This window comes from Vespula pensylvanica, chromosome 11 (genome assembly GCF_014466175.1).
Source record: "Vespula pensylvanica isolate Volc-1 chromosome 11, ASM1446617v1, whole genome shotgun sequence".
NCBI lineage: Eukaryota > Metazoa > Arthropoda > Insecta > Hymenoptera > Vespidae > Vespula > Vespula pensylvanica.
This window is the reverse complement of record NC_057695.1, coordinates 5,595,683-5,608,716: the sequence shown is the minus strand read 5'-3', so window position 1 is coordinate 5,608,716 and position 13,034 is coordinate 5,595,683. Positions and strand designations below refer to the sequence as shown.

Genomic DNA, 13,034 nt, shown 5'->3' with positions numbered 1-13,034 from the left:
TAACACAGTATGTATAATAACAACTATTTGAAATGGATTATAGTAATTAAAAATAATAATTTATTTTAGTTACGATTGGTATATAAATTTAAACAAAATTAACAATATAATATACTTATCGATGTTATTAATTTTTTTCCGAATATATTTTGTAATACTATTTCTCTGATGCATATAACAAATAGAAATACGGTGATTTACAAACTAATAAATATTCAATGCTAAATGTTATTATATAAAGGCAAAATTGATATATCGTTATAATTTGACATTTATATCAAACGATTAGTCGACTATAAAAAAATATGCGATAATCGATTATATATCATGGCGATGTATATTTGACAGTTCCATAACCTCTTTTTAAGAATCTTAGGAAATCTAAGAAGACTGGAAACAAATATTTTCGATCTGCATTAATGTTTCATTTACAACGTCATAATAACTAATTCTAATCTAAAAGTATTATAATATAATAGTCTCTTTCTTTCTTATACCAAATATATTTTAAACGTAGCGTATGTTTGGTTTAAAAAAAATATTCATATGATCTTTATTGATATAAGGATGTCTGTAAATATACGATGCCGATTATGCGGTGTAAAATGTCAGGAATATTTAAATATATTTGACGAAGAAGAAATTTATGTTAAAATATCTTGCTGCTTACAGATTACGGTATGTTGTTTCAATCTGATTTATGCTTTAAATTGTAAAATGTTTGTAGGTTTTATATACACTAAAGCAAAAAGATATTATATTTGTTTAATATAATAATCAATATGTTTTTATGTATGAATTTCAGATTTCGAAAGAGGATGTTCTTCCTAAAACTATTTGTTGTACTTGTAGTTCTAATTTAGAATTGTCATACGATTTCTTTACGAAATCTCATATGGCTCAATTGTTTCTCAACGAATTATATGGATCAATAACTAATGAAAAACAAACTATTGAACATACTGTTAATGAAACTCAAAGTCTTAAAACAATCACTAAGGATTCTGTAGACTATAACAAGGTGGTAGAAATATTCTATCATCCTATATTTATATTTAACCCTTAATGGTTGGAAGATGGATATCATATTTATAGAGAGATTTAACCATTAAGGGTTAATATATAAAATTTATAATTTTCATATATTGTACACATGAATATGTGTTTCACAGGAATCATTAATTCATAATGACAAATCTAATGTAAATGAAAATATTAAGGAACATGACACAAAAGATCATCTGTCTACTTTGCGTAAGATATGTTCTTATACAATACCAATATGTAATTTATATTACTTCTTGGAATACTATATCTGTGCTCTATTTTAGACTCTAATCCAAAGAAAAAGAAATGTGAAAAATTAGTAGTAAGGCAAAAAAAAACAGATGAATTAATACAGATAACAGAAACTCAAGGAAAAAATACTATTGTTACTTCTAATATACAGAAAAGTACTAGAGAAAATAAATTAAAAGTAAGAAAATTTAATGAAATTAATAAAGCAGCAACAACTTCTACTGATAAATTAACATATACAACTTCTGTCTACAACTTTTGCCTTCCGGATGTAATTCAAGAATATCAATGGACATGTGCAATATGTGAAGATTTTAATGTTGACAATTTTCCGGTTCGTATATTTTTTAAAATGGAAAAGAAATTTAAATTGCTTCTCTAATAATAAAAAATAGTTAAAATGATCAAATTAAATGGGTTATTATATAAAGTACATTCCAAACAAAAATTTTTTTATAAACTTGGTTTTTTGTAATTTTCTTTCTCTCTCAATTAACTTATTTTTATGTTTAATTTTGTAGGAATTATATCAACATTACAAAGCATTGCATAATCGAGAGCCTTCTTTTAAATGTAATATATGTGATAAAGTCTATGAAGTTTATGCAAGCTTTATAAAACATTTAAAACTACATCGAGATTTTAATCAATATAAGTAAATACCTATAATATATTACAAAATTATATTAAATAAATTTTTTATATTAATTATCAATAATAACAATTTTAGATGCACTACTTGTAATAAAACATTTTCACAAAAGGGAATACTACTTTCTCATCAGACCGTACATTCCAATGAAAGGCCTCATACCTGTTGCAAATGTGGAAAATCATTTAAAAAATATAGCTCATTACAGACACATAATAAATTACATCTCCCTGATGATATGAAGGAGAAATTTATATGTGAATTCTGTAAAAAGCAGTGAGTATATAAATAATGTTATATTTCTTATTTATAAACGTACAATACTTTACTTGAATTTTACAACTATCATTTAAGCATATATGCAAAAATATTTAATTTTATTATAATATTAGGTTTTCTACTAAACACACCTTAATAATGCATCGTAGACTTCATACTGGAGAACGTAATTTTATGTGTGATATTTGTGGAAAATCTTTTACTACAAAAGGTTCTTTAGTATATCATATCGCAGGTCATGCAGAAGATAAGAATTTTAAATGTAAAGAATGTAATAAGTGTTTTAAAACAGCCAGAGTCTTAAGTATGAATATATACATACATATATATATATGTATATATGTTTCAAGTAACGTAAGATTTACTTTTTCGGAAAATATAATTTTAGATAACCATGTGATATTACATTCTACAATAAAACCATATCAATGTGATGTTTGTGGTAAGCAATTTCATGTACGTCGTCGCTTACAAGATCATCATAGAATTCATACAGGAGATATGCCATATAAATGTGAATTTTGTGAGAAATCTTTCCGATTTTCTGGAATTTTAACAGTAAGTAAAAGAGAATTAAATCTTTTATAAATAAAATCAAAATACTTATTTTTTTGTTAGATACATAGGAGACAACATACAGGTGAAAGACCATATATTTGTACAGACTGTTTACGTTCTTTCACTAACTGGTCTAATTACAATAAACACATGAAGCGTATACATCATTCTGGTGCTACTAATTCGGAAAAAAATAATAAATACAAGAAAAAGACAAGTGATAGTGAAATTAAAGCAGCAGTCACAGAAAGTAATATTAACAAATAAATTATAAAGATATGTATATTATTTTTTAATTATTATTTACTTTTATGTTAATTAAAATGATATTCATTTTATAAATTTCATATTAGCATAATGTTATTTTCCATTTTCAAGAATAGATTATGAAATTAAAAGAAAAGTATATTAAATTTGTTTTCAAGTTTATTAATAAAAATACATTTACAATTTATTTACATAAAGATCTTTTCGAAAACGATCATTACGCGATGCAAAAAACTAATATGCTTTCAAAGAAAAATAAAAGGCAATTTTCGTATTTGTTTCATACAATATTGACATTGTTATTAATATCTGTAAAAAGTTAAATCAAAGACTAGACAATATAATATTTTATTTTATAGAAAATTTGTTGTTTAAGAAAATCATTATTATCCAACGAAAAATAACGCAATAAGTGTAACTTTATATAATTTTCAAATGGTGTTATTTAATTAAATTAATAGGTAGATGAATTTTTCATGTAAGGCAAAAATGACGTTTCTAGTTACATTACATGTAATCTATTATAAAATTTTTACATCATCTAATAACAGGTATATTTATAGAACCAACTACTAATACTGTATTAGAAATTTTGTATATTATATATGATATTTTATATAATATTAATGTTTTTGCAATACTCTTATTTTAATATATCTAACATTTTTTCTTCCTTTCTGCAAGAATTGTTTTGTTCATAAATTTGTGTTTATACAAAACTGTGTATATATAAAAATGTGATGTTTTCTACATCTTGTTATATTATTTAAATTTATCATGAATTCAACATATTAATAAATTCGTTTACAAAACTGATAAAGTACATGATTAGATTAAATTAGATTACTTTTTATTTCTTTAGTTTCCCTCATTTTAGATATTTGAGTGAAAAGTATACATTACTATTTTACTTAATTACATTATCACAAAATGTGTACTGTACATTGCTTTACATATAATACATACCAATTTATTTATACATATGCCCTATAGAATATTATAGAATAATATATTTAAAAATTATATTAATTGTGTGAAATTTTATAAAAAGATAGCTTATTGTCATAAATGTTTAATTAAAAATTTGCCAAAATTAAAATAAATTTATTTCCCATAAGAAATGATGTATATTTTTTTTAAATAATAAAAAAACAATATACTTATAATAAATAATAGTTAAAATAAGTTGGTGCTTTTATTTTATTTTTTTTGCTTCTTTTTTTTTAATAAAATTTTTATGAAGAAACCATGTGATATTATACACTTTTCATTGATTAAATTTTATATATCCATTTTGTTTGGTAAAATATTTAATAACAAATTTCGGGCATTAGAAGAATGCTACCTTGATTATCAGTGCTATTATTTATACTATTAAAATTTTTCATTTGTTTGTTCTTTTAATGTTCTTAGTGCATGTTCTTAATGCAATGTTAATCTTATAAATTCTGTTATAATCTCAAAAACATTTATATTTTCAATGAAACAGTAAATAGTTGTTAAAATAGATACAGACCAAGAACATTATAAGCATTATTGTCACACAGTTCTTACTGTACAATTACATAGATAATAGAAAAATTAGATATTTCTTAATTTCAGTAAATCTAAGTTTATCTAAATTACATTCAAAATAAAAGATAAATAAACATAATAAATTTAGTTATACAGTTACTATTTAAATCTTGATTCATATTAAAACTTCATTAACATTTGTTTTTCATTGGTACAAAGTTACAAATGTCAAATAATGGTAAATAAAATAATACTAATAATTCAGTCAGAATGCTTTAAATGAGTAGTATTTCATATTTTTTTGTTTGAATTAATCAATAGATAATTTCTATAATTATATTTTTAAATTATATTTAATCATTTTATGTTGATTCTTCAGTGGATTTTTTTTTACGTACACATGAACATGCATCTGCTTTTTTATGAGTTTCAGAGTAGACTTGTTGTTCAATTATATTTAAATCTATATCACAATTTATTTTTTGTGCTTTTTCATACTTACATATTACAGCATACATATCACCACCTAATCGGAGAGCTAACCACCGGTTTTTAATAACTGCTAGTTTTAAACATTCACACTTCATGTTAGCATAAAGATTAGTATGAAGTGTACGACCCATTCCTACGATAACTATGAGATCGACATTATGTTTGACCATTGCAAGGCACAGATCTAAATTCAGTCGGCTAGGAAAAAATAAAACAAAGAATAAAAGATAATATATGTTAAAGATATTCTATGTATAGTTATATTATTATAGATAATATTACCTTAAATCTAAACATGGCCCAGCTTGTCCAGTCTCCATGGCAAGTAATCTATTCTCTTTTAAACCTTCTTTAATTACTTTACAAATTTTAGCAGCATCCCGTAATATAACAACTAATTCTGGATAAGTTACATCATTTAAAGCTGGCATAGAATTAGCACATAAAATAACCTATGATTAATTCATATCATTTTAATACAATTACATTGGATTATATTAATATAGTTCATTTGTTGGAATTATTATTTTTATATAGTAAGCACAATATATATATAAATTATTTACTTTGGTTCCACGTTGTAATAAATCACGTGTAAATGGTAGAATTCCAAGTACAATGTCTACTCCACTATTATCAACAAAAATAGCTGCACATTTATGGGGAGCATCATTTTGTAATCTATGTATCCATTCATCTAAATCATCCACTAACCATGGTCTACCTAAAATAAGCAATACATCAGTTAAAATAATAACTGTATGTCCCTTTTATTAAAAATGTTTTATATACTTTTATATAAATTTACCAGGTATTTTTTCTTGTGCTTCTTTAAAACCAAAATCTGTAGTTTCCATTAAAGTTGCAACATCTTTTGCACCCCAATCAAACATATTACCACTAAGAACTCCTAATATCAAGGCTCTTAATTTTTCTACTCCATCTAAGTTGTCTAATACAATTATACGATCTTTCAAATGTTTTAATGCCTCCTCATTTTCCTTCTTTTTTTGCTATTTATTTATTATATTGATAAAACAATTTAATAATTAGTAGCCCACAGATATAATATTAATAAAATATGTATAAATATTAAATAAATTAGAATTTATATTAAATGAATATAACTAATAAAAGTTAACATATAAAACTTACATATAGGTAAGGATCTGGAAAATCAAATTCTTTCATACAATGTTCTATAGTATCCAGCAATGTTCTTACAGTAAGAATTCCATATGCACTATGTGAAAAGTATATAGTTAAAATAATCCTCCATAATGTATTATAATAATATTAATTACTAATGATAATTATTATTTGAATCAAAACTTACAAAGGTTGTAGATTAAGGTAATGCAATCTATTTATATATTTTTCTTTTAGTTTTGATGCTCTATCTTTCGCTGTCGGATTTTGAGGTTGGCTAAGAATAGCTCTTGCAACAAATTTATCCACAGATTCTTCAAAACAGTGAAGCCAATAATCTCTAAACATATTTATATACTAATAATATATCATAATATTATAATATATATATTATAAAATCTTACCTAGCTTCTTTATCTTCAACAAGGTCTGTTGTGTCTGGATTATACGATGTTGGATCTTTCAACAATGGACAGAATGTAACAGCATTTTCAATTTGATCAATTTCTAACTGTTCCACTTTAATTCCAAGATTAGAAGGTATTGAGTCTTTAAAACCGGAAGAACCAGCATAATTTTCTAACCAGCTATATTCCTCTGGCTGTTCAGTACCATATAAAAACGCACCAATTGCTCCAAGATATCCTTCATGACGAAGAAAAAGAGGTTTGACTTTTCCCTATATAAAAAATTAGAAATAAATATATATTTCAATATTTTTTTTTAAATAATAAAAATGATAATAAAAAGAGATTACAATTATACTTTATACATAATTCTATAATGCAAGTTTATATCAAGATAATAAAAATAATTATTTGACACTAACATTAGACCAGTATTTGATGGAATAAGAAATAGTATGCATTGAAAGAGGATGGTTTCGAAGAAAATAACCTCCAAAATATACTTTATCCATGTTATGTAAAGTCGCATACAAGCTGGCTATTTGTCCAATATCATTACTTATTGTTAGCAAAAGACTTCGTGCTATATCAGCTTCTGAGAATTTTTGTTGTTCTGAAATATTTATTTATAAATTTTTGTAAAAAGTTTGTTATATAATAAATGTAAATATTTTTTTTACCACGATTATTGCCACCAAACATTGCTTTTCCAAAAGATGATGCAATAAGTTCTCCTGATAATCCTTGAGAAGTATAATCACCTCCATAAATATCTTTTACCAAGATATCTACATTACGGTGATCTCCTCGTTCTGCAAGTTGCAGCAATTCGTCAAAGCCCTAGTAGGTTTTTTAAAATTTTTCTTAATATATATATATATATACAGATAGATAGATACTTATGTTCTATAGCTATTATAGTAATGATATAGTAAATTGAAATTGCCAATAATAATTTTTTATGCACTATATGTAGATGAGCAAAATAGTAAAAATGTATTAATAAAATGATAAATTATATAAATAATGATCTAAATAGAATATGTGTTGTATATTTTATTTTAATATATATTACCTTTCCATTAGTAAGTAATGAACCTAATCCCCAAAATGTACCTCCACCTGTAGCTGTACCACCAACTCTTTCAAATACTTCATCTGATTGTACCTATAGTTATTATATTATATAAAATATATAAATTATAAAATAATCTTTCTAAGATTAACATATATATTTAAAACTTACTTTAAAAATACTGACTCCACTTCCAATGTTAACAAGCATATAAGGAAAAATATTTGGACCTGTTTTACGAAATTTATATTCAGGATTTCCATGTCTTTCAAATTCAAATGCCTCACATGGTATATGTTTCAGTAAAAAATTACAACCCTTTATTAGACAGCGTACTTCATCTTCTTTGTCCACTCTAAATAAATATCTTAACTTTTGTCATAGAACTTCATAATGATATTAAATTTTATTTACATTGTAAAAGACATGTTCAAGTAAGGTTTAGCATTATTTAAATGCTTACATTAAACCTAGTTTTTCCTGTAAGAGTGGTGTATATTTAAAAGCTCTACCTCCTGTTACTTTAATACTTTTTCCATGAAATTGCTCAATATTTACTAAATTATCTTTAACAAAATCCAAGCAGTTTGCAAAATGTCTTGTTTCAAATTTAACAAAATGCAATCTATTTCCTTCAAATACTTTGTATGCTCGTTCTCCAGTATTTCCCAAACCTATGTTATCATATAATGCCTTACGATAACTAATTGTCGAATAGTATGCTATTTTAGTCAATGAAACACCTGAAATATTAAGGTAAATTGTATTAAAATAATATAATGTTTGACTTTCATTTATTTTCTTAAAACTAAATCATATAAATATAAATAAATAATACATAATAATGAAATATATACGTCTTTTTCTAAATTTATGTACAAGTACTTTTCGATTATATTTATTACAACACGAATACATACGTATTTGTAAATAATTAATGATAATTTATGTAAATTGAAGATATTTCATAAAAATAAAAGAATTACTATTAATACTTTTAGAAATTACAGCATTGTTTGGTTGTTCAAATCTAACCTGAGATGCTACATTTTAAAAAATTTCCAATACAAGAATAAAGTAACTAGAAATTAGAAGACATTAACGAGTATATAACACTTACCTACGTCGATCGCAAATTTTTGTGCGTTTTTTAAATTTGCAAATACTTCAACTGCAGGTGGTAACTTTATAGAATGAGATTGATCGCCGGTGGTCTCTGCCATTTTTAGATTTTACAAAAACTTTCTCTTTTGTTTTTGTCACTCTACGAGGCTCACTGTTATAACGGTTTTGACAGATAACACTACATCTACATCACAAATAATTATACTATGTTAAGATATTTCATTTTATCATAAATCAAACATTTGTTTTCATTATCGTTTTCGACGCAAATAATTATTCGTTAACACACGTAACACACTATTATATGGGATTTATAAATGGCAAATATTGTCGTTCATTTAAAATTGATTATGACTAATTTTTTATGGTTAAAAATTTTACTAATAATATTCATAAAAACTAAGTAAGAATATTATTAAATTTTTTCACATTATAAGTTTTATTCATTAATTTATCCTGATCATATTTATATATAAAAATTGAAGACATTCAATTTGTGTAGGTTATATTTATTTATATAAAATCGTGTATTTAACGTGTTAATACGTTTATAAATTTGTAGAGTAATATATTGCAAAGCGTATGTGCAGTTTAACATAGTACAACGGTTCTATAAATTTAAAATATTTAGTTATTTAAAAATAGTTCATATCAATCATTCAAACCATGATAATATAACTGTTTGTAGATCCCATATTTTTTGTAACTTATCTGTACCTTACAATCTTATCTACTAATAAATAGACAATCATTTATATGTACATATATGTTATTAACCTATATATAATAGTTCAGATAAGCATATCTATGAACAAAGAAATAAAATTATAAGATTACCATCTACATTGAACACCTATAATATATATAAACATAATATCTATTGTCTTTATGTATCTTATTTTATATTATATCTATACATTTTTTGCAAAATACATATTTACACCTTTATAACAATTTATATTGATTTATTTAAAATATTTCATTATTTACAACCTATGTAGGTTTATCTAATTAAAAATAAAACAATTTATTTCAGAATAAAAACAATAAAATATCGTATTTAATTTTTTTTACGATATCAATTTTTCCTAGTATTTTCTCATAGCTTGATATTCAATTCTGTTACAATTATAGCACGAGGAAACTTAAATAATATTAAATATACAATGTTCCTGATGAAAATCCTGTCAAAAAATGCTTTGTTATCAATGCATGTATGATAAAATTTCTTCAAGAAGGCCTGGTATTTGTTTGTCTCAATAATGAAGCAGTTGAAATAAGCTTACTACTCTGTAATAAATTATATGAACCATATGTGCAATATTTATATGATACAAATGGTATATAAAATGCTCTAAAGAAAGAATGTGATCTGTAAGAAGAGATAAGAATAGATAAAATATGTTAATTAATATAAAACAGTTATATAATAAATCTTATGCACAAATGTACTTACTTGGATGCATCTAGAAATTTAGAAGATTTTAATACAATGAATTGATCAGACATTTTAGAGTAATTTGGTTCTAAATCTGTATCTGTACCAATATCAAGATCTAATAAGAAATGGCACTTCTCCATTGGTATCTAAAGGTAATATATATTTAAATATTTCTATATATATTTTAAAACAAATAAAAATACAATGTACAATTTAAAAAAAATAAACAAAAAACTTACATAGCGAGATGGTTCTTCTTTATTTAAATCATTGAAATGAGGCTGAATTATACTTGTTGCATTTTCATGATCTGAATAAGGCTGAGGTAATTCTCCTTTAAATTCTGATTTTAGATACTGAAGTTTCCAACTAGAAAAAGATATTTTATTATAAAAAATTAAATACTTATGCTACTGTTATTACTTACTCATTTGATGGGAAAAAGAAACTACCAGGAAAGCGATGCCATTCTTTACCAACGCAAAAATTAATATTGCCATCAATTGATATTCCTCCCTCTAAGCCAAGTTTATTTGTTTCAATCATAATTTCCATTGGAGCATAATATCCTATAATAAAATATAATATAATATTATTAATTGTATTTTATGTACTATTTTATCTACTTTAATATTTCAATTTCCTTTTGATATCACCTTTATACAAAGCAAGAGTTCTAGATAAACCAAAAAAACCACAGACAATGATGGCTACAGTCATGATATGAGCAGTGTATTGAGAATAGTGACATCCAATATGTAATGGACAAAATTTTGTTCTGATAAAAAAATATAACTTTTGCAAAACATCAACTGATATTGCACCAGTCAAGCAAATCATTGGATATACAGGAAATAAAAATCTTTCTTCCTGTAAATATGATATCATAAATTTCATTATTATTGTCATATTGTAATCAAAACAATCTAAACTTATTTGTATAAATGGTTATACCTTGTGAGGTTGTAGAAAAAATACTATGAACCAAAGATATAATGGAGCCAATGAATACCAGTAAGGTAAGCATAATCGCTCTCTTGGTTTAGCTGGTATCACAAGCCAAACTAAAAACTATTAGAACTATTAATATGCTATGTATGAAATTAAAAGTTTATCTATTATATATTTTTTTGAACCTTACTAATCCAAATGGAGCGATTAATGCACCAATAAAGATAAAGTTAAAATTTAAAAATCCATTGGCAATGTAATAGCTAAATGGTTCTGTGCCATAAATATCAGGTCCATGAGTAGTGAAAACATTATACATTATGATATTTAATGGTGCAAGGACAAATCTGCCATAGTATATTGAATCAATCCAAATCATTGGTGCTAATATTACAAAAGCAGAAATAATCACCCATTTTATAAATTTGCTCCATTCTTGTCTATGGAATAACATTTCTATGGCAATTGGTAATCTAAATATCATAATATTAAATAATTTCATTGCAATTCAAAAATATATTTGATATATAAAATATTTTATTTATATATTATAAAAAATAAATTAAAAATACCCAAGTAATGATGTAAATGGCCATCCTAATAAGGAAGATATAGCAGTGGCAAAAATAGCAAATTCATACTGTCGACCATACCAAGCTGCTATAGCAACTGTACTTAAGTACCTATAACACCATTATGATTTACTTAAAAAAAAAATTTTTAATTTGAAGAACGTTATTTTGTACTTACATTGAAAAAGATGATGGTAAAAAAGCAGAGCTGGATATATACATGCCTGAACTAAGAATAAGAAATACAAGTGTAAGCCTTGCAATATGAACTCCAAATTCACGACATACATTTCTGAAAATATAAATACATACTGTATTTTAAAAGATAATTGTTATGCCTTATATAATAAAATATACGTACTTGTAAAAATATACTTCTGATAAAGCACAACACACAGATAACAGACATCGTATGAAATAAAATATTAAAACTGGATTTGGTTCTAATAAATAATGATAGAACTTTGCTGGTACCACATGCATTAATAAATAAGTATATGATCTCAATGCATATTCAGGACTATATTCCCATGTTTGTTGACCGGTTCCATAAAGCAAGTAATGACTCTAAGACATAATAAAAAAGTTTTACTTTACTATGATGTATTTATAACATTAGATAATAAACATTAATCATAGCTAAAATTTATCTAATCTAAATAATTAAAGAATAATAAAGACTTATTTATATTTAAATACATACTGGTTCCCAATAATTATAAGTTTCATCACAGTCTGTTATATGAGACCATATAGCTGAACAAAATCTTGCAGATAAAATTAATTTAAATGCTGTATCTACGCCTGGATATACAAGTCCAATATCTAATTCTTCTGATCTATAAAATAAAAATATATTTTTGTTTCATTTTTATATTAATTTTAACAAAGATGTTGTTCTATTTATTAGTAGTTTATTAAGTAACAATAAAAATTTAATTTATTAATTATGTACTTGAAACTCAAAAGTACAATAGTAAAAAGAAAAATGTATTATTGTACAAATAACAAATAAGGTTAGCCGGCTTCAAATTTTCGAAACATAAAGAAAACGTTCTTTAATAAATATTTTTATGGATTTGAAATAAATTATTGAAGAGTTATAATTACTCACTTTGAGAATCTCCTGCCATTGATCTTTCTTAAATCTTTTTTTGAATAAAATAGTTGACGTTGACGTTGATTAGGCGCCATTGTTATACACACTATATTGTCATTTAATAATTATTTACGATTATATATATCAGTATAC

At 24.3% G+C, this 13,034-nt stretch overlaps 3 protein-coding genes across 4 annotated transcripts; 1 reads left to right on the top strand and 2 right to left on the bottom strand.

Moving 5' to 3' along the window:
• The first annotated feature begins 318 nt into the window (after positions 1–318).
• Positions 319–3,135, top strand: LOC122632962 (putative zinc finger protein 66). Its single transcript, XM_043820288.1, has 9 exons — positions 319–678; positions 806–1,021; positions 1,173–1,254; positions 1,332–1,633; positions 1,821–1,954; positions 2,030–2,227; positions 2,344–2,534; positions 2,619–2,788; positions 2,849–3,135. Exons 1-9 carry the CDS (start codon positions 547–549, stop codon positions 3,053–3,055), a joined length of 1,632 nt encoding a protein of 543 aa, XP_043676223.1. The 5' UTR covers positions 319–546; the 3' UTR covers positions 3,056–3,135.
• A 1,060-nt stretch (positions 3,136–4,195) lies between these two features.
• LOC122632918 (4'-phosphopantetheine phosphatase) lies at positions 4,196–9,108 on the bottom strand. 2 transcript variants are annotated; one of them, XM_043820238.1, is made up of 13 exons: positions 8,814–9,108; positions 8,157–8,436; positions 7,865–8,048; positions 7,694–7,786; positions 7,302–7,458; positions 7,041–7,231; positions 6,616–6,890; positions 6,399–6,551; positions 6,218–6,305; positions 5,871–6,075; positions 5,629–5,786; positions 5,345–5,514; positions 4,196–5,260 (listed from the first exon to the last, which is right to left on the bottom strand). In XM_043820238.1, exons 1-13 carry the CDS (start codon positions 8,914–8,916, stop codon positions 4,933–4,935), a joined length of 2,385 nt encoding a protein of 794 aa, XP_043676173.1. In that variant the 5' UTR covers positions 8,917–9,108; the 3' UTR covers positions 4,196–4,932. The 2 variants fall into 2 exon arrangements, with proteins under 2 accessions (XP_043676173.1, XP_043676172.1); XM_043820237.1 differs by having other exon boundaries at positions 4,197–5,260; positions 7,299–7,458; positions 8,814–9,107.
• A 709-nt stretch (positions 9,109–9,817) lies between these two features.
• On the bottom strand, positions 9,818–13,010 carry LOC122632846 (alpha-1,2-mannosyltransferase ALG9). Its single transcript, XM_043820081.1, has 12 exons — positions 12,897–13,010; positions 12,486–12,621; positions 12,144–12,349; positions 11,961–12,074; positions 11,783–11,893; positions 11,401–11,683; positions 11,214–11,330; positions 10,916–11,129; positions 10,687–10,828; positions 10,499–10,628; positions 10,275–10,405; positions 9,818–10,190 (listed from the first exon to the last, which is right to left on the bottom strand). The coding sequence occupies exons 1-12, from the start codon at positions 12,974–12,976 to the stop codon at positions 10,049–10,051; spliced, it is 1,806 nt and encodes a 601-aa protein (XP_043676016.1). The 5' UTR covers positions 12,977–13,010; the 3' UTR covers positions 9,818–10,048.
• Positions 13,011–13,034: the final 24 nt, after the last annotated feature.

Excerpts from the sequence above, each read along its gene's own strand:
- LOC122632918 (XM_043820237.1), bottom strand. The coding sequence starts at position 8,916 with ATGGCAGAGACCACCGGCGATCAATCTCATTCTATAAAGTTACCACCT. Across the intron at positions 6,891-7,040 it reads CCATCAAATACTGGTCTAAT|GGAAAAGTCAAACCTCTTTT; the intron begins GTTAGTGTCAAA and ends TTTTTTATATAG. Across the intron at positions 5,787-5,870 it reads AGCACAAGAAAAAATACCTG|GTAGACCATGGTTAGTGGAT; the intron begins GTAAATTTATAT and ends TGCTTATTTTAG.
- LOC122632962 (XM_043820288.1), top strand. The coding sequence starts at position 547 with ATGATCTTTATTGATATAAGGATGTCTGTAAATATACGATGCCGATTA. Across the intron at positions 1,255-1,331 it reads AGATCATCTGTCTACTTTGC|ACTCTAATCCAAAGAAAAAG; the intron begins GTAAGATATGTT and ends GCTCTATTTTAG. Across the intron at positions 2,789-2,848 it reads GATTTTCTGGAATTTTAACA|ATACATAGGAGACAACATAC; the intron begins GTAAGTAAAAGA and ends TTTTTTTGTTAG.
- LOC122632846 (XM_043820081.1), bottom strand. The coding sequence starts at position 12,976 with ATGGCGCCTAATCAACGTCAACGTCAACTATTTTATTCAAAAAAAGAT. Across the intron at positions 12,350-12,485 it reads CTTATAATTATTGGGAACCA|AGTCATTACTTGCTTTATGG; the intron begins GTATGTATTTAA and ends ATTATGTCTTAG. Across the intron at positions 12,075-12,143 it reads TCAGAAGTATATTTTTACAA|AAATGTATGTCGTGAATTTG; the intron begins GTACGTATATTT and ends TTATATTTTCAG.